This window comes from Paroedura picta, chromosome 3 (genome assembly GCF_049243985.1).
Source record: "Paroedura picta isolate Pp20150507F chromosome 3, Ppicta_v3.0, whole genome shotgun sequence".
In the NCBI taxonomy this organism is placed as follows: domain Eukaryota; kingdom Metazoa; phylum Chordata; class Lepidosauria; order Squamata; family Gekkonidae; genus Paroedura; species Paroedura picta.
Genome location: NC_135371.1, coordinates 48,232,387 through 48,251,055, shown reverse-complemented (window position 1 = coordinate 48,251,055; position 18,669 = coordinate 48,232,387). Strand labels below are relative to the sequence as shown.

The 18,669-nt window shown below is 40.0% G+C and overlaps 1 protein-coding gene across 19 annotated transcripts in view; it reads right to left on the bottom strand.

Annotated features, from left to right (window-relative positions):
• WNK2 (WNK lysine deficient protein kinase 2) overlaps window positions 1–18,669 on the bottom strand; it is a 173,015-nt gene that overhangs the window by 55,505 nt on the left and 98,841 nt on the right. For 17 of the 19 annotated variants that reach the window (XR_013229031.1, XR_013229030.1, XR_013229032.1 and 14 more), the window contains exons 12-17: window positions 15,202–15,750; window positions 12,000–12,293; window positions 8,125–8,174; window positions 3,664–3,829; window positions 3,469–3,585; window positions 63–230 (exon numbers count right to left, since the gene is read on the bottom strand). Coding sequence is in view for 14 of the 19 variants with exons in the window: in XM_077325572.1 (XP_077181687.1) it covers window positions 63–230; window positions 3,469–3,585; window positions 3,664–3,829; window positions 8,125–8,174; window positions 12,000–12,293; window positions 15,202–15,750 (1,344 nt within the window). In the remaining 5 variants the exon portion in view is untranslated. The remainder of the gene's footprint in view (window positions 1–62; window positions 231–3,468; window positions 3,586–3,663; window positions 3,830–8,124; window positions 8,175–11,999; window positions 12,294–15,201; window positions 15,751–18,669) is intronic. The other 2 variants (XM_077325577.1, XM_077325579.1) reach the window with 2 other exon arrangements.

The window sequence follows — 18,669 nt, the reverse complement described above, 5'->3', positions numbered from 1 at the left end:
TTCAACTATATATATATATAACTTCTTAACTTTTTCAAAGATGTAAAAAAAAAAATCCATACCTCATTGATTTCCAGCCTGAAAGCATCTTGCTGAGGGCTTGTTCCCTGATCAGAGCTTCGTTCTCCTTCTGTATCTTCACTAAGCATATCTTCTGCTTTGTCGATAATCTCTTTTAGTTGCTCAATAAATATTTCTTTCTCAGTTGGTAATATAAATTCATTTTCCACCTACATGAACATGCAAAAAATTTTCAATAAAAAACACTGTAAAGTCTCCATATCTCTGTTTTATCATTCCTTCATGATTTCAGTTAACAACAAAATTTATTTGACCCTTTTTAAATAACATTCAGACCGATTTTGCATGGAGGCATAAAAAGTGAGGGGCCTCCCTGCTTGCAAACACGGGATTGTAAACCTTCCGTTTGCAGCCTTCCACATGGGAGACACCTCCTGCATTTTCTTTCTGCTTCATTGCAGCTTTTTGCCTCCCACAAGGTGGCAAGGGAAAACAAGTTGAACTTCTCCCCCCCCCCCGCCCCACTCCTCGGCTTGTCAATCATAGCAAACCACCAATCGCAGCACAGCCCCAAGAGAAGGTGGTGGTGGTTTTGAAAGACTGTGACTGGGGTCGTCCCATTGACATGCCAGGGAAAGGAAAGTGTTCCAGGCACATTTCAGACTGCTTCTTTTCCAATGCAGTTCTGAAGCTGCAGGAAAAAGCGACAGAGGAATGTCGATGTGGGGAGGTGCTTGGCAAGGGGTTAGAGAAGAGAAGAGAAGAGAAGAGAAGAGAAAGGAGAGCTGGGCTTGTGCTGCCACTGATTGATGCATTCCTGAAATGTCCTAAGGCGGTGGTCCCCAACCACTGGGCCGCGGCCTGGTGCCGGGCTGCGAAGGCCCTGGCACCGGGCCGCGGTTTCCTCTCCCTGACCCCCTCCCACAGTAAGAAATTTCCCAGGCCGCAAGCTTGTGGCCCGGCAAGTTTCTTAATGTGGGAGGGGGGAGAGGGAAGCAGGGTCGCGCACGTGCAATGCGCATGCGTGGCCGCACCGCGCATGCGCACATGCGCCATGAGCAGCCGTAAATGTGAGTGCGCTGCACTTTCACGCATGCACGCATTTTGGTCATGCATGCGCGGCATGCGCGGCATGCGCGGCCGGTCAATCGCCCTCCCTGCTGCCGCCGGTCGCCTGCCTGAATAAGGTTAAGGACCACTGCCCTAAGGGATGTGGAGGCTGGTGGCGCCAGCAACAGTAAGTGGCTTCTTCTGTAGGGTTCCCTTCTCTCAGGGGATTCTGCTCTCTGGCCAGCAGCCCACTGGCCCTGCCTGGTGTGGGACGTGGCACTCTCCTTTGTTTGGCTTCACTCTCTTGGTTCTGGCTTCCTTCCCCCGCCCCCACACCCTGGTCTCTTTCTCCAATCCCGCCTGTTGCCAGGGAGGGAGGGAGCCCCTAGAGCATGAGCAGAGTGTACTGCCAGCCCTGTTGACCTTGGGGATGTTCAGCCAGGCCCCAGGGTTCTTCCAGAAAAGCTGGACCCGTGGGGTTTCTCCCTTTTAGGAACTTCAGCATGGCATGTCCCCTCTTCTGAGCCCTGAAATTATTATTTTTTTAATGAACTTACTTTGTTTTGCCTGCCTGATCCCACAAAAGTCATGGACACTTTACAGAAGATTTTATCTCAACCTTGACAAAGTAGCCTTGCGGTCCCACAGCAAAGCGAATGGTGTCATTTTTAAAAAGTTTTTTTTATTGGAGCACGAAATGGAGAGGGGAGGGGAGGTACAAGTGCAGGACAATGCTACAGAGACTATCACGCCTTTCCCCTTCCATACAGGCTTTCCCCTGCATCCTCACTGATGTGAAGTGCAATAGGAGGTGGAAAATCCAGTTTTGGCAATTTCCCTCATCTCAAGGCAAATCTGGCCAAAACTTTAGCCAGCTCCTGCACAGACTTGGGATGCAGACGATGTCATGTGGAGGGCGTTCTGAAACCAGCCAGCACCCAGAGGCTCTCCAGAGGCAGATTCCTTATGCACAACTGCTCTCAGCTGAAGTATGAAAACTTTGTATCTTTAAAATACAGTTTGTCCAAATGTCAAGATGAATATTACATTTGCAACAAATTTCTAAAACATATTTATTTGCAATATTTATGGATAACAATAACAAAAAACCCATTAACACAATAAAGTATTTTTACATGAGATAATGAGACAATGGCATCTGACACCTCCAAAACTGCTCTATAAGTAGCCCAATTTGTGTAGGAAAAACTTTTTGTTCCTTTTTCATTGTTGGTAGCACTGACCAAAGATCTTACAATTCTGGGGGAAAGTATTAATTACACTATATAAGTCCATATTTAAAACAATTTCATTTTTTGTTAACAAATATTTTTGCAGAAGACTACTTGAAAGCATTCCCATTCATTTTTAACCCACCTTTCCCCAAATGCTCAGATAAAGCACACAATTCAAAATTTTACAAAAATGTAAATATAAAATGCCTTTAAAATATAATTTCTAAAAATACAAAAATACTAAATCCAAAATTGTTTGGGACAAAAATTACCACATCTTACTCAGAAAAAGAGGAGGGGGCAGTCCTTCAGTTGCGGGTTAATTTGGTAGACTTAGTCAGGAATTTCAGCAGAAATTCTGATGTACCCGAAGGCCTCAACCACAGGCCTGGGGGAACAACTCTGCCTTACAAGCCCTGCAGAACTGCTTAAGGTTCTACAGGGTCCTGATCTCACTAAGCATAATGTTCCACCAAGCCTAGGCTGGCCAATTTGATTTATTAGGGCCAGGTATCCCAAGCAGATTCCGTTCACTTGATCTGAATATTTTGGGGGGGATGTGGGATGTAGTGGGAAAGGTGGTCTCATAGGTACAACAGTCCCAGAATGTTTAGTGCTTTGAAGGTCTTTGAATTATAACAGCAGGGGTCCTCAAGGAAGCTGAAAATCCACTGAATAATAAGCCTTTCAGAATATTCAAGAATGGACTTTATGGGTCATTAGGAACGTTTGGCTTGCCTTGCTTTTGCTTGGGCCTTTGACCACAATAGACATCATGTTGAATAAAAGCCTGGGGTACAGCAGTAAGATACATTAATCGTTCTGTGACTTTCTGGAACTAGATGTACAGCTGAAATACATGGCTATTAGGATCCAAAAAGGTCAGTGTGGTTTTTGTCATTCTACAGTTAAACCACAACAGTAGCTCATTCACAGGAAGTTGAATAAACATTTTCTAGTATTACTGCCTTGAGTCCACACTTGGAATATTCAGAAAAAGTATACCAAACAAAAATTAATCCGCACCTCAGTAGTTCTGCTAAGGTGAGCAGAAAATGTGTTACCTCATATATTTATATGTATATGACAGTGGTGCTAATTCAGCTTACAAGAATGAACTCTCAGAGATATCTTGAAAATCTCATGCCAAGCAAGGTCTTACCATGTACGTAGCAATTTCTTCTGGAGCATCACCATCTAAATCAAACTTAAATGTGACCATTTTGTGATTGTGTGTTTCAAGCTGACATTCCACCATCTTGTCCCCTGTGTTGCATACCTACAAAAAGAACCAATGATTATTTCTTAATATTATCAAAGCTATAAATCAATCCAAGATAAAAGAGAGCTGACTTACATTTAAAATTGTAAGTTTTGGCCTGTTGGTCTTTTCCTGCCGTGAACGAGTACGTGTTGATTTTTTGTGTTTCTTTGAAGATTTGACCTCTTGCTTTCCACTTCCACTTGTTCCTTCAAAGCTGTCACTCATCTCTTTACCGGAAGCAATATCAGCACTCATATAGCTTTGCAGCAAGGAGAAAAAAAAAGAAATCCAGGTCAAGACAGGACAAAAAGTACTAACATTGTGCAGCCTTGGTTTAAAAGCACTTACAGATTCATTAGTGCCATTACTCTTGAACTTTTAAAATCAAGTCCCACTTCTAACCTTATTGTAAGGTTATTCCATGCTATTCCCCCCTCCCCAGCACAAAACACAGGAACGTTATCTTGTAACGCTGAACATATCTGTATCTTATTTCTCATTTTAGTGTTTATAAATACAGTGTTAACGAACAGCAGGTTGTATTTTGGCTAAAGGTTCCCATTATACAGAGAAAACCCATATCTGCTACTAGGCCTCCCACAGTCTTTACTCTCACCTCAATCTGTCTTTCCTGGCAACCCAGTAGCAAGAAAGCTGCAGTCTACTTTTGGGTCTCAAATGGCCACTGCTGGATCTTATTTTTTTAATCATTGTCTCAAATTAGTACTTAGTTTATTCAGAGCCAACTGTTAAAGCAGTGGTCCCCAACCTTTTTATCACTGGGGACCACTCAACGCCAGGGACCACTGACCGGGGACCACTCAACGCCTATTACTGAGGCCCGTGGGGGGGTAGTTTACTCCTCTACTCTCAACCACTGCCCTAGCGCTCTCTGATCGCTATAGTAATGTTTAAACATCCCTTCACAATAAGATACAGACACACCACAACAATGAAGTGTGTTGTAAAGGGCTGGGGGGGATAAAGTAAAGGGCCGGGGGGGGAGGTGAATAGGCGTTCTTCAGGGCCCACCTCCAATTAGTCGAAGGACCACATGTGGTCTGCGGCCCACAGGTTGGGGATCGCTATGTTAAAGTATACTTACATACTATTGGTCTCATACAATGAAATCAAACTGGTCTACCACTAACAGTTTTAGCCTGCACTAGAAGTAAGAACCGAAAAGACAGTCCAATGCTGTAAAGATTTTTATTCCATAGGAACCTGGAACGTCAGATCCATGAATCAAGGCAAGCTGGACGTGGTTAAACAAGAAATGAGAAGACTGAACATCGACATTTTAGGAATCAGTGAACTAAAATGGACAGGAATGGGTGAATTTAATTCAGATGACCATCAGGTATACTACTGTGGACAAGAATCTCGCAGAAGAAATGGAGTAGCCTTCATAATCAATAAGAGAGTAGGAAAAGCAGTCTTGGGATACAATCCCCAAAATGACAGAATGATCTCAGTTCGAATCCAAGGCAAACCATTCAACATCACAGTGATCCAGGTCTACGCCCCAACCACTGCTGCTGAAGAGGATGAAGTTGATCAGTTCTATGAAGCCCTACAACACCTTCTAGAAGCAACGCCCAAAAATGATGTGCGTATCATCATGGGGGATTGGAATGCTAAAGTAGGAAGCCAAAAGATAACCGGGATAACAGGCAAGTTTGGCCTTGGAGTACAAAATGAAGCAGGGCACAGGCTGGTAGAATTTTGTCAAGAGAATACAATGGTCATAGCAAACACTCTTTTCCAGCAACCCAAGAGACGACTCTATACATGGACATCACCAGACGGTCAACACAGAAATCAGATTGACTATGTGCTCTGCAGCCAAAGATGGAAAAGTTCTATCCAGTCAATAAAAACAAGACCAGGAGCTGATTGTGGTTCAGATCATGAGCTTCTTGTTGCAAAATTTAGGCTTAAATTGAAGAAAGTAGGGAAAAGCACTAGGCCACTCAGGTATGAACTAAATCATATCCCCGACGAATACACAGTGGAGGTGACAAATAGATTTAAGGAATTAGATCTGATAGACAGAGTGCCTGAAGAACTATGGACGGAGGTTCGCAACATTGTACAAGAGGTAGCAACTAAAACCATCCCAAAGAAAAAGAAATGCAAGAAATCAAAATGGCTGTCTGAGGAAGCTTTACAAATAGCTAAGGAGAGAAGGGAAGTGAAAGGCAAGGGAGAAAGAGAAAGATACACCCAATTGAATGCAGAATTCCAGAGAAAAGCTAGAAGAGATAAGAATGCCTTCTTAAATGAACAGTGCAAACAAATAGAAGAAAACAATAGAATGGGGAGGACCAGAGATCTTTTCAAGAAAATTGGAGATATGAAGAGAACGTTTCATGCAAAGATGGGTATGATAAGGGACCAAAATGGTAGGGACCTCACAGAAGCAGAAGAGATCAAACAAAGGTGGCAAAATTATACAGAAGAACTATACAAGAGCGAGCTTAACATCCCTGATGACCACAATGGGGTAGTTACTGACCTGGAGCCAGATATCCTGGAATGTGAAGTCAAATGGGCCTTAGGAAGTCTGAGCAACAATAAAGCTAGTGGTAGTGACAGCATTCCAGTTGAACTATTCAAAATCTTAAAGGACGATGCAGTAAAAGTGCTACACTCAGTATGCCAGCAAATTTGGAAAACTCAACAATGGCCACAGGATTGGAAAAGGTCAGTTTACATTCCAATCCCAAAGAAGGGCAATGCCAAAGAATGTTCAAACTACCGCACCATCGCACTCATTTCTCATGCTAGCAAAGTTATGCTCAAAATCCTACAAGCTAGGCTCCAGCAATATGTGGACCGAGAACTTCCAGAAGTACAGGCAGGATTTCGAAGAGGCAGAGGAACTAGAGATCAAATTGCCAACATACGCTGGATCATGGAGAAAGCTAGGGAGTACCAGAAGAACGTCTACTTCTGCTTCATTGACTATGCTAAAGCCTTTGATTGTGTGGAGCACAACAAATTGTGGCAAGTTCTTAAAGAGATGGGAATACCAGAGCATCTTATTTGTCTCTTGAGAAATTTATATGCAGGTCAAGAAGCAACAGTGAGAACTGAACATGGAATCACTGACTGGTTCAAAATTGAGAAAGGAGTTTGGCAAGGCTGTATACTGTCGCCTTGCCTATTTAACTTGTATGCAGAGCACATCATGAGAAATGCGGGATTAGAGGAGTCACAAATTGGGATCAAGATTGCAGGGAGAAATATCAACAACCTCAGATATGCAGATGATACCACTCTAATGGCAGAAAGTGAAGAGGAACTAAAGAGCCTGTTGATGCGGGTGAAGGAGGAGAGTGCAAAAGTTGGCTTGAAACTCAACATCAAGAAAACAAAGATCATGGCATCCGGCCCTCTCAATTCCTGGCAAATAGAAGGGGAAGAAATGGAGATAGTGACAGATTTTATTTTCCTGGGCTCCAAGATCACTGCAGATGGGGACTGCAGCAAAGAAATTAAAAGACGCTTGCTCCTGGGGAGGAAAGCTATGGCAAATCTAGACAGCATCCTAAAAAGCAGAGACATCACCCTGCCAACAAAAGTGCGTTTAGTCAAGGCTATGGTCTTCCCAGTTGCAATGTATGGCTGCGAAAGTTGGACCATAAGGAAGGCCGAGCGTCAAAGAATTGAGGCTTTTGAACTCTGGTGCTGGAGAAGACTCTTGCGAGTCCCTTGGACTGCAAGGCGAACAAACCAGTCAGTCCTAGAGGAGATCAGCCCTGACTGCTCTTTAGAAGGCCAGATCCTGAAGATGAAACTCAAATATTTTGGCCACCTCATGAGAAGGAAGGACTCCCTGGAGAAGAGCCTAATGCTGGGAGAGATCGAGGGCAAAAGAAGAAGGGGACGACAGAGAATGAGGTGGATGGATGGAGTCACTGAAGCAGTAGGTGCAAACTTAAATGGACTCCGGGGAATGGTAGAGGACAGGAAGGCCTGGAGGATCATTGTCCATGGGGTTGCGATGGGTCGGACACGACTTCGCACATAACAATAATAACAAGAAGTAAGAACAGTCCTGATCCTCAGAGCATTGTCAGTCCCTAAGGCATGTGCCATGGAGACCAGCATACCAAATAAAAATTAATCTGCACCACAATAGTTCCTTTCCAGGTAAACCAGTTTGGTGTAGGGGTTAAGAGTGGCAGCCTCTAATCTGGAGAACCAGGTTTGATCCCCCACTCCTCCTCCACAAGCTGCCAGTAGGTTGACCTTGGGCCAGTCACAGTTCTCTCAGAACTCCCTCAGCTTCACCTACCTCTGTAGGTTTCTGTTGTAGGAAGAGGAAAAATCTACCAAACAAAGATTATAAGCTACTTTGAGACCCTTTTGGGTAATAAAAGCAGGATACAAAAAACAGCTCCTCTTCTTCAGTATCTTTGAAGCCACTGTTAACAGATTTTCAACTGTTACTTTAATATAAATACTAGAAGTCTTTATATAGATGTGGAAACTGTTCTTCAGGGTTTAAAACTTGTATCCTACTATAAAACAGAAACAGAAGTATACCTTTCACAGCTCTGGCAAAGTGTTTGTTGCTTCTCCAAAACTGCATGCTCCTGAAACATAAAGAAGAAACCGTAACCGTATTGCAAGATTAACATCTGTGTACAAAATAAATGCACCACTTTGTAAATACTATGGGCAGAAATAAGATAAAGCCGCTCATAATTCCCATTTATTTTATAAATAAGCATGTTCTTAAATTGTCCATTGGTAGCATATAAAATATCTGTCAAGCTCATCTAGATGCTTTTAAACTGAAGAGTATTCTGAAAGGAAAAGTTTTTATAATGTATTAACCCTTTCATAGTTTAGATCAACCTTTCTCAACTTTTTTAATGGTTGGGAAACCCCTTTGAGAACCCCTGGAAGTGGCATGATCAGGCAGGATTTGGCCGGAAAGCATAGCTTCCCTCCCCACTCCCTCCGGGCCTATTGTTGGCCATTTTGGGAGAAGTGTGGTTGACATGACCATATATGACCATATTACCCAATAAATGTTTAACAAATTTTAAATTATATAAAAAATAATTAACTCCCACACATTTTGGAAATCCATGAAGAAACCCCAGGGTTTCATAAAACCCTGGTTGAGAAAGCCTGGTTTAGGTGGTTTCTAGAATTTTGTACAGCCATTATTTGAAAGTCTATATTAAGCAGTGACTTCATCTCCTGATATTTAAATCTTTTTATTTAAATGTTCTGACAATTTAAGCATACTTTCACCAAATATTACAATTCATCCTTATAACGCAAACATACATGTCCATTAGTATTTATTGCAAAGTTTCTCATCATTCCAATGAAATATAGGTAACTAATATGAGTAAGAGCCTGTATCTATGATACTACTTTTCAATAGTTATCCATACATTAGTAGGTGGTAATGCATTTTGCCCCTCAAAACAATAATGTACATTATTATAATTTATATTATTCATGCAAAAATATGCACACATCAGATCCCAAATTAATATGGCAATTAATCATTTAGACTGGTGTAACATTGCACAGAATTTCTTTGTAAACAAAAAGACTGTAAGAGAATGAGTAACAACAAAGCGACAACAAAATATGCGGAAATTTCCTGTTCCAAAGCCTAATAATTTTTTAGCAATATTATGTAAAACCCATTACATTACATTTACTAGCTCTTCCAAAAAAACACTAAAAAGATTCCCTCCCCCCATTCAGGTACCCTGCCATACTATCAACAAGAAGGCCTTCAAATTTAGTTATTTTGTCCTATATATATACTAGTATACTGGTTTATACTGGTTTTAACTGGTATATACTGGTTTAAACTTCTATCAGCAAATTAATCAGAAATACAGTATTTTGCAGTAATCACTTATATAAATATTAATAGTCATGGGTATGTAAATATCAGTTATAATGATCAGCCAAATTCCCCAAACAGACAACATTACTAATACATACATACATACCCAGCAACCAAATGTATTAACCTTATTCTGTTTTTTTCTGGAGCCATTATATTTCATTGGTAAGTTTAAAAACAAGAAATATTCTAATATTTGTAGCGTTTTTATTCATCATGTAAAAAACCATACCCATTATGCAATTCTACTGTTGCTTATACTAAATCAACCCACATTAATTCTAAAGTTATAATAATCCAGTTATAATATGTCTACATTAATATATTTTTGACCTCCTCCTAACAAAAATATTTTTAGTCTGGAAATATTTCTCAAATTACATTAGGTGTTGAAACATCCCAGCCTGAGCATCTATTCCCATTGAGGAAAATATTGAGAAGAAAATATGGGAACTCCCTAACTGGACATTCTTTAACTAAGGGTTTAATATTTATTATTCTCTTTTGAAGAGGTAGCAATTTTAAATACATTCAAACTATTATATTTTTATCATGCTCTACCTCCAGTGAATCTAGGTTGTATGTACAGCTTTCAAGTCCTTCAGTTCTTCCTCATAACATCACTGTCAGGTAAGTGCAATATTTAGATGTTTTATTGAGTTTGATGTTTTTATGAATTGAGGTTTTACTGTTTCATTATACATGTTGTAAACCGCCATGAACCAGAATTTTTGAGAAAGGCGGGAAATATAAATCAAATTATAAAAATAAATAAATAGGTTTAATTGACAGTAACTGGCCCAAAATTATCTCATTGATGGCATGAGTGAATGGGGAACTGGAGTTTCTTAAACTAAGAAGTGTGATCTTCTGGATGCTATTATAATTATAATCACTCATTCAACTCAGGATGGAGGGCAGTGAATGTGAATGGGAAGATGCTTAGAACTATAGTATTTTCCCTATAAATTCAGAGGGGAATAAATGTATCACATAGACCCATTATGTACGGAGGGGAAGGTCCGCCTCAGAGCAAGCAGAAATCCCCGATAATGCACACTGCCGGCAGCAGCTGAGCGCAGGTTCAATGCAGGCTGCCAAAAAAGCCATGTTAGGAAAACGCAGAAGAAAGCTAAGCCTGACACCCGGCCAGGGCACAACAAGATGCAGCGCCGGACAGCGTGCATAATCAGGGAGGGCTGCGGGCGCCCAGACAGCGCTACCCTGGAGGCGGGCACCGGAACACCATGTCCGGCAGGCACCGCCAGAAGCGTTCTGCGCAGCCGCAGTCAGCGCACGGGAATGAAGAGAACGGGGACCGAACGGCGGCCGTGGAGTCCAGGACACAGAGGCAGGAGCCTCAGGCCGTGCGGGGGACGTCCCACAGGGGAGGGGGATCCGGGGGTGGAACGGCCTGATTGACGGGCCGGGGCCAGGAAGCCCCACGCTCCACTCCCATCCCATTTGCACCACATTGCCGTCTCTTCGGCCATCGCCACTGGTTGCTCTGGGCGTTGCCGCCGTACCATTCGTACACAGCTTGCCGCGCACCTTCCTCCACTGTATCTTCCATCCAACCCCCAACCTCCATAATGGCGGCAGTGCATAATGGGTTATAGTATCTTCCTTTTTCTGTCAGATCATAACAGACTTTCGGTGGTTGCCAGAAATTGCTATTTTAATGACAACCAAAATAAAAGCCAGTAATCTAGTGGCCTATTGGTACTTGTAATAAAGAGAAGAAAAAACTGAAATTGGAAACGTTCTTGTTTTAATTCACACAGCTCAATTTTAATTGTTTACAACATAACATCTAGCAGGGGAGAGTGATTGTTAAAATACTGTATATATTAACTAGACTGGAAACACAGTATGTTAAAAGAATTAAAAATGCAAAAAGATAAATCATCTTACATTCATTGCTTCCCTCTATACCTTGCACAATATATAGTGCAGTCCCAATACAATATCCAAAAAACAAGTTACACATATGGAATCTTATACCGCGAAGCATATGGAGGACTGTTTATAGGATTGTGCACTGTTGTACTCATCTTCGTACTAATTATGCGTACTAATTATCACTGACCCTATTGCCTCAATGGAGCAGTTGATGTGCTGGCATGGTCAATAAGCCATATCCATATGGCCAGATATTAGCCAAAGGTCTACAAAACTTCAATTTTAAAATACAGAATACCAGGTATTATTATGACTATTACATCGTTGTAGAATAAAATTTAAAAAAAATTGTTAAAAGGAAGGCACTTAGAAGACTGTGTAAGAATAAATATCAGATAGATTCTAAATGATTCAGAATTATTTGCATTAAATGTGTACAAGATACAATTATTACAGATTCACAGAAGTGAGCAGTAATAATTGAGCAGAAGTGCCACAAATGTTAGTCTTTTAGGTGATACTGGACTCTTGCACTTTTACAGATTCATAGAATCTGAACTAGCTTTTGAAGGCACTACTACAAAATTTTCTTAGTTAACAGAAACAATTATTAGTTATTAAGAAACAAATGTTCTACCTCTTGAGAAGCTTCTGGGATAACTGGGCATAGAGCTGGACCCTGGCCCAGTGGCTGATTATTATCTGGCTGAGAATGCAGATAACCAGTAGGTTGGAGAGGCAGGCCATGATCTATAGGCATTGCTGTATTAGCTGTAGCAAGGATGTTTTGTGCAAGACCTTCTGGACCAATACAAGGAGGCAATGATTCAGGCTGTAATTGCAAAGGTGGTGACATAACTGCAGAAGGCTGCAGTGGCAATGCAGGCACCTGGGCTCCAGAATCCACAGCATACTGAGGGTGTCCAATGATCTGTTGTAACATAGACTCCTGTTATTAATTCTGTTATGGTATTAATGACTCATATGATCATGTTGACAACATAAAGAGACCTTGTTAATGAAATCCCTCTCAGTATACTCTAATGACACTATATTTCAGTGCTGTTTAGAAGAGCAGGGAAGCCCAATTCTCACAATACCAGGGGGCTTGAAATGCAACTATATGTTGCAAGCTATTCATGTGCAATAACTCAGCATAATAAACAGTGTTGTGGAGTGTTGTACAAATTACATGGCAGGTTGGCTTACTCTCTGGAATAATGCCTAGTTATCATTGGAGGGGCTGTGGCTCAATAGTAGACTCACAATAGCTTGTGTCTATATAGCTTGGGTCTCGGGTTCAGTCCCTGGTTTCTCTGGTGAAAAGGATCAGGTTACAGGGGATGTTAAAAGACCTCTGCCAGAGACCCTGAACAGGCCTTGCCAGTGATAGTAGACAGTAGTGTCCTTGATAGACCAATGGTCTATTCAGTATAAGGCAGGTTCATGCATTCAGCAGAGTTTTTGTACACATATTTCTACTGCCCACACACCTAAATCTATGTGTGTTATAAACAATTTCCTTACCACTTGGCAGGATGACAGAGGTGATATAGTACAGATGAAAGAGATAGCTTATCCTGGAATAGTCTGGTTGTAGAAGAGCACTACATTTAGTTGCATTTCAAACCTAAACTTCCCCCCATTGTTTCTGTGAATTGGGACCAAGAAAAAATGAGATAAATGCACAAACTCTGGCTATGAGACCTTTTATGAAATGGGATTTTTGAGTGACAATTAACAAATGTTTTATACATTCACACACTGTTTGTGCCATATTTCTCTGTGATCTGGTCTTATGGTCTTATGAAGACCATAAGAATCCAATGCTGCCTACTTTTACTTCACTAAGTTCATATTGGGGAATGCTTGTGGTATGGTTTCGAATCAAATTAATGCTTTATAGTCTGAAACTTGGGTTCTATTAACATTTACATTTCAGCTTGCTACTACATCTCCCCCCCCCCCAATCCCATTACTGGATTCATTTGGGAGTGAAGGCTGGGACTTACATTAATTACAAAAACAAACTGCTCAAAGTGTCTGTGTTAAAGTAAGATCCACTGTTTTTAGGAATGTTCTACCTTGAACTAACTATAGGTTCTCAAAAAGGATTTTATCCACGATACAATTACATCATTATCCATTACTTTCTTCTTGGGTAGTTAATCTAGAAGTATAAAAACTTAAAAAAAAATTGATTCAAGCTTTACCTGAGGGAGAAGGTGAAGCAGGGATGGGATGCAGAAGGCAGACAGAAATAGGAGGCAGCAACAAAACAAAGTGTGGAAGACAAAGAGAGTCACTTTTAGTACAGATAATCATATATGTGTTTTGTGTGTATGTTGCACCTAGAAAATAATCAAATATGATAAAATAGGGAAAGAGCAATATTTTCAGAAATGTGCAGAAAACATTTGATTTAAAAACTAAGTTAAGCAATTTAAAGTAATACAAAGATCATCTTTAAAAAATACATCCCTGCAAGTATTGAGTTTGCAGAGCAGTCTGATACAAAGGCTGTTTCACAGTTTCTGCCCACTGAGAAAAGATCTGAGTTTCTAAAATGTATCTTAAACCAAATAGTTAATGCAGCAAACAACTAGTTTTCAATTTGGAGGGAACAACTAACTTGGCTAAAGGCACAATAGGAAGTCTATTTTTCAGCGTGACTGCCAATTCTTAAAAAGACAATATAATATATATATATATATATATATATATATATATATATATATATATATATATATATATATATATATATATATATATATATATATTTAAAGTATTTCAGATAATGCTCCTCATAGGAAGCAATCCTGGGCAGGTTTTACTCAGTGGGACTTACTTCCAGGAAACCATTCTTAGGACTGCAGCTGTAAAGTAACACTGGTTTCTTTCCAGAATAAATCACAAATCTGAGTGATCTATTTCACTGTTTGATATCTAACATGCTTAGTGGACTGAGGGACTGGGTCCACTACATAGAAACCAATGGAAATAATACCATTGGTTCAATGGAGGATAAGCTGGGATTTATAGAAGGACAAATTCTTTGCAAACAATATCTTGTACCAAATATATGGCTGATGACAGAAATTTGGATACAGTAAAGTTAGAGATACAGAAAAATAGGTTGAAATGGAATGTTATGAATTTTAAGACGGTGAACAATATGATAAAATGCCATGGCTTCTTATAAAAATTCCCATTTTTAGCAAGTCATTCTTGAGTAGTCTTTGCTCTATTTCTGCTCAAATCATGCTTAATTTTATATATTATATTACAAATCTGTTTCATTAATGAATCCATACACATATTCATTTGTAAATACTAAAATGGTCTAAATAGGAAATGTGCTTCAGACTCTCACTAACTCTATAACTATTGACATTGCAGAATTTATTAATTAGTGCTAAATAAAAATTTGTTCCATTATATAAAAACATTACTTATTACTATTATATAAATACTTTCAATAGTTTTGGAATGATTCATAGTAAGAATTTCTTCCTTTTTGAGCTTGGTGTTAAAATATTTATATGTACACTTAATTACAACCCTTTAATTTGATACTGTATATAAATATCACATACGAAGCCACAGGACTATGTTGCCTACTTATGTTGTAGTTAAATTTGCAATGTTTTACTTTGCATTGTAGGAACATGTTTATTTTCCAGGTTTTAATTTTCAACTCCATGGGGCAAAAAACAAGAAAGCAAAATAAGATTTTAAAAGCATATTTGCATTTATCATGGAACATACTTATAGAACCACCATTTGGAGTAATACTCCTGTATTGTAGAACCAAGAAAATCCAATGTCAAACAGATTACCTGATTACCAGCCCCAGATGCAGACATAGTCTGTTCTGAAGGATGAATTATGCGTGGCTGAAGTGACTGAGGAATTGGAGGCAGCTGCTGCTGCTGTTGTGAAACTGCCTGCATGCTCTGAGTGTGATGGGGAGAAGAAAGAACTTCATTCTGAATTATCTGCTGGAAAGTAGCCTGGTATATTTGCTGTTGGGATAGCTGGGCTACTGCATGATGTGTTGGCAAAGCTGACACTCCTGAGGGAGCGACAGCAAGTAATGGTACTGGAGCAGATGGCATATTTGGCACAATTGTTTGGCAGGGCAAGATTAAGGAAGCCACAGTAGTATGAGGAAGGTTGACTGCTTGCATGGGGAGGGCAGGAGAACTGGACGTCAGTGGCAGAGCAGGATTCATGGGGAGGCTTGGTAAAATCACAGCTGGAGGGAAATACTGAGAGGGAGCAGGCATAGGGGGAACATTTGCGGCAGGCATATCAGACAGGTTTGGAGGATAGGTGTCAAGTCCTGCCAGAGGAGTTACTGCAGGAATGACAGGAAACTGAGGAATCTGAAAAAGAATATAATATTATATGAGTTGGAAGTGTTAACGGATGGCACCAAGTTAATTTCATTTGTCTTATTAGCACAATGAGAATGATGAATTGTGTGACTTCCATCCATTTTTATGAGCCTGTATAAAAGCAAGCAATCTTGTTTTAGAAAAACCTAAGTATAATAGATTGCTTCAAAGCAACTGTGCTTTCTAAAATCTGAGAGTTTGAAAATCATTATAAAGGAAAGTAATTAATCATGCAATAATACACTAACAATCATTCATTCCATGTATCTGAATTCAAGACATATGAGATATATGCTTTACACATCTATCAGAAACAGGTTACAGCTCATGCCCCAGAGTAAGCATTTTGTAAGCTCTTCATAGCATGCATGGTTGCTCCTATACAAACAAGCTACTTTGTTTGCTTCAGTGAACATACATGTATGCAAAAGGATGCCCATGCAAAACTATCCCTCTCCAATACTTGTACATGCAGAAGCATTGTGCCTATTTTTACTCACTGCCATGTTTCTCAAACTTTTGTTAAGGACAAGTATGCACATTGCCTCATATATGGTTATTTGTTTAGTGGCTTCTTTTATAGCATGCCTTTCTCATTGAGACTCAAGATGGATTACAGAGTCATTGAAAGAAAAGACAATAGTTGAACCAAAGGCCCAGTTACTCAGGCGGGGAAATTCTTGGAGATCTGGGTGAGTGCTTGAGGAGGGCAGGGAGCTCAGTGGGTATGTGATGCCATAGATTTCATCCCTCAACACTGACATTTCCTCAAGGGGATAGAACATTTATTCAAGGGGAACAGACTTCTGTAGTCTGGAGACCTGCTGTAATTTTAAGAGCACTTCAAACACCAAGATGGAGTTTGCCATCCTAGTTGGAGCTGATGTGCTATAGGAAACATAGGGGTGTCTGGAGAGATGGGGAGTACAAAAGACTAGGGTGTGCATTCAGATATAACCAAGCTAAAAATATACCTGAAAAAACGCCTTATTGGTATATTTTGGCATCCAAGAAGTATCCAGGGGTTTTCAGAAAAACCAAATGAAATCCCATCAAAATTCTGGATATTTTTAAGTATTCACAGGAAGATCAGCAAAGTCTGAAAAACACCTGAGTCAGCAGGAAGCAGTCTCCCTGCCAGTTCAGTTTGGACTCTCTTGTGCAGTCTCATTTAAAGGGATTGCAGATGAGAGCACAAAACAGTTGGACCAGCAGGAAGAAATTCCTGCTAAAAAGAACTGCAAGAGAAAGCCTAAAAAACAGCTGAGGAAGTGGGAGTTACCTGCTCCTGCCTCTCAGCTGTTTTTGCAGTTTTGTTGCTGCTTCCCTCAAACCCACCCAGTTCATTTTTCTTCTGGAGTCTATTGGACCTGAAAAAATTCAGGATTTCTGAAAAATTCCAGATGTGAATACTTTTACCTATATTAGGATCTGGGATTTTTCAAAAATCCCATAACTGGGAAGGGGGGATGTCCAGTAGACCCCCCCAAAAAAATACCAAGAAAATTGCACACCCCTAGAGATGACAGCCTGCAGGGTTCCAAGCAGTGCAGGAATTAGGCATCTCTGCAAGGATATCCAAGTTTTTTGAAATTATTATTATTATTGTTGTTATTATTATTATTGTTATTATTATACGGTTTTATGGGTTTTAGGGAGAATTTTATGTGATTGTGACCTGCCTCGAGCCTCTGGGGGAGGCAGGAAATAAACAAAATAATAATTATTATCATCATCATTATTAATAATAATAATAATGATGATGATTATTATTATTTTATTTCATGCCTCCCCCAGAGGCTTGAGGCAGGTCACAATCACATAAAATTCCCCCTAAAACCCCTAAAACCGTAAAAAACTAACAGATAAAATAGCCTATCGACCAAGAGTTGCAGCGAAAAAACTCATCCTGGACCAAGTCCCACACCCCATATAAAAAGGGGGGTGGAGGGGTACTGATGGAGCTCGCTACCGCCGTTAGGTTTACTGACTTTAGAAGGAGTAACATGATTTCATAAAAGTTTGAGAGAATCTTAAGTAATGTAACAAGCATGAATTCAGTACATGCATTGGAAACACTACATAAAAATACAGAAACCAAGTGTCAACATATATATTAATCGCTCACTTTCTACAAAAATACAGATATGTGACACTGTTCAGCATAAAAACAACTTTTAGCAAATTCTCATTTAATGAATATATTTCCATATTACAAACTGAATAATTATGTACTGAATATGTTTCTACAGAAGTTTCTACTGAAGATATCTTTTCTATTATAAAGCAATTTGACATACATATGAGTACTCAGCATAAAAAAACTATTTCTCTTATTTCATGTATAATTTAAGTACCACACAATAAGACATGTGACATTTCATTTTAAATCAGTCTTGCACTATAGAATATAGCTGTAGTCTCCATAGTGATGTTACATCCTGCAACAGCAGCAAATGCTACAAGACATTAACAAGAATATACAGACTATTGCTTGAGTCATCGCTTTTGGTGACTTAACAGCAGCTTGTAGGCAAGAAACCGATCTCTTGTTCAGTATTCACCCATACAATGAATGCTCCAGGGTCTACAAGTTTTTGGCTTGTCAGAGCCCTGACAGAACTAGGCCTCTACTACTGCATTTTCTATGTCCCTCTCACAGTAATTCTCTTTCTGGTCTCCTTCCTCAAACAACCAATCACTGCAGCTAAGCAATAAAAGTCTTTTAGCAGGAGAAGTGCGATACAGTTTTTCCACACTAATTGTTTCTGTTGGTTGTGTTCCTGTACCGCACCAGGGTTTTTTTTTCTCGCCATGCATGTTTTGCTTTCTCTAGTGGCTGCTTCAATATTTCCTTTCGGGTCTCCCCCCTCCCCCAGCACTTAAAACGTGCTTGTAAGAAACAGA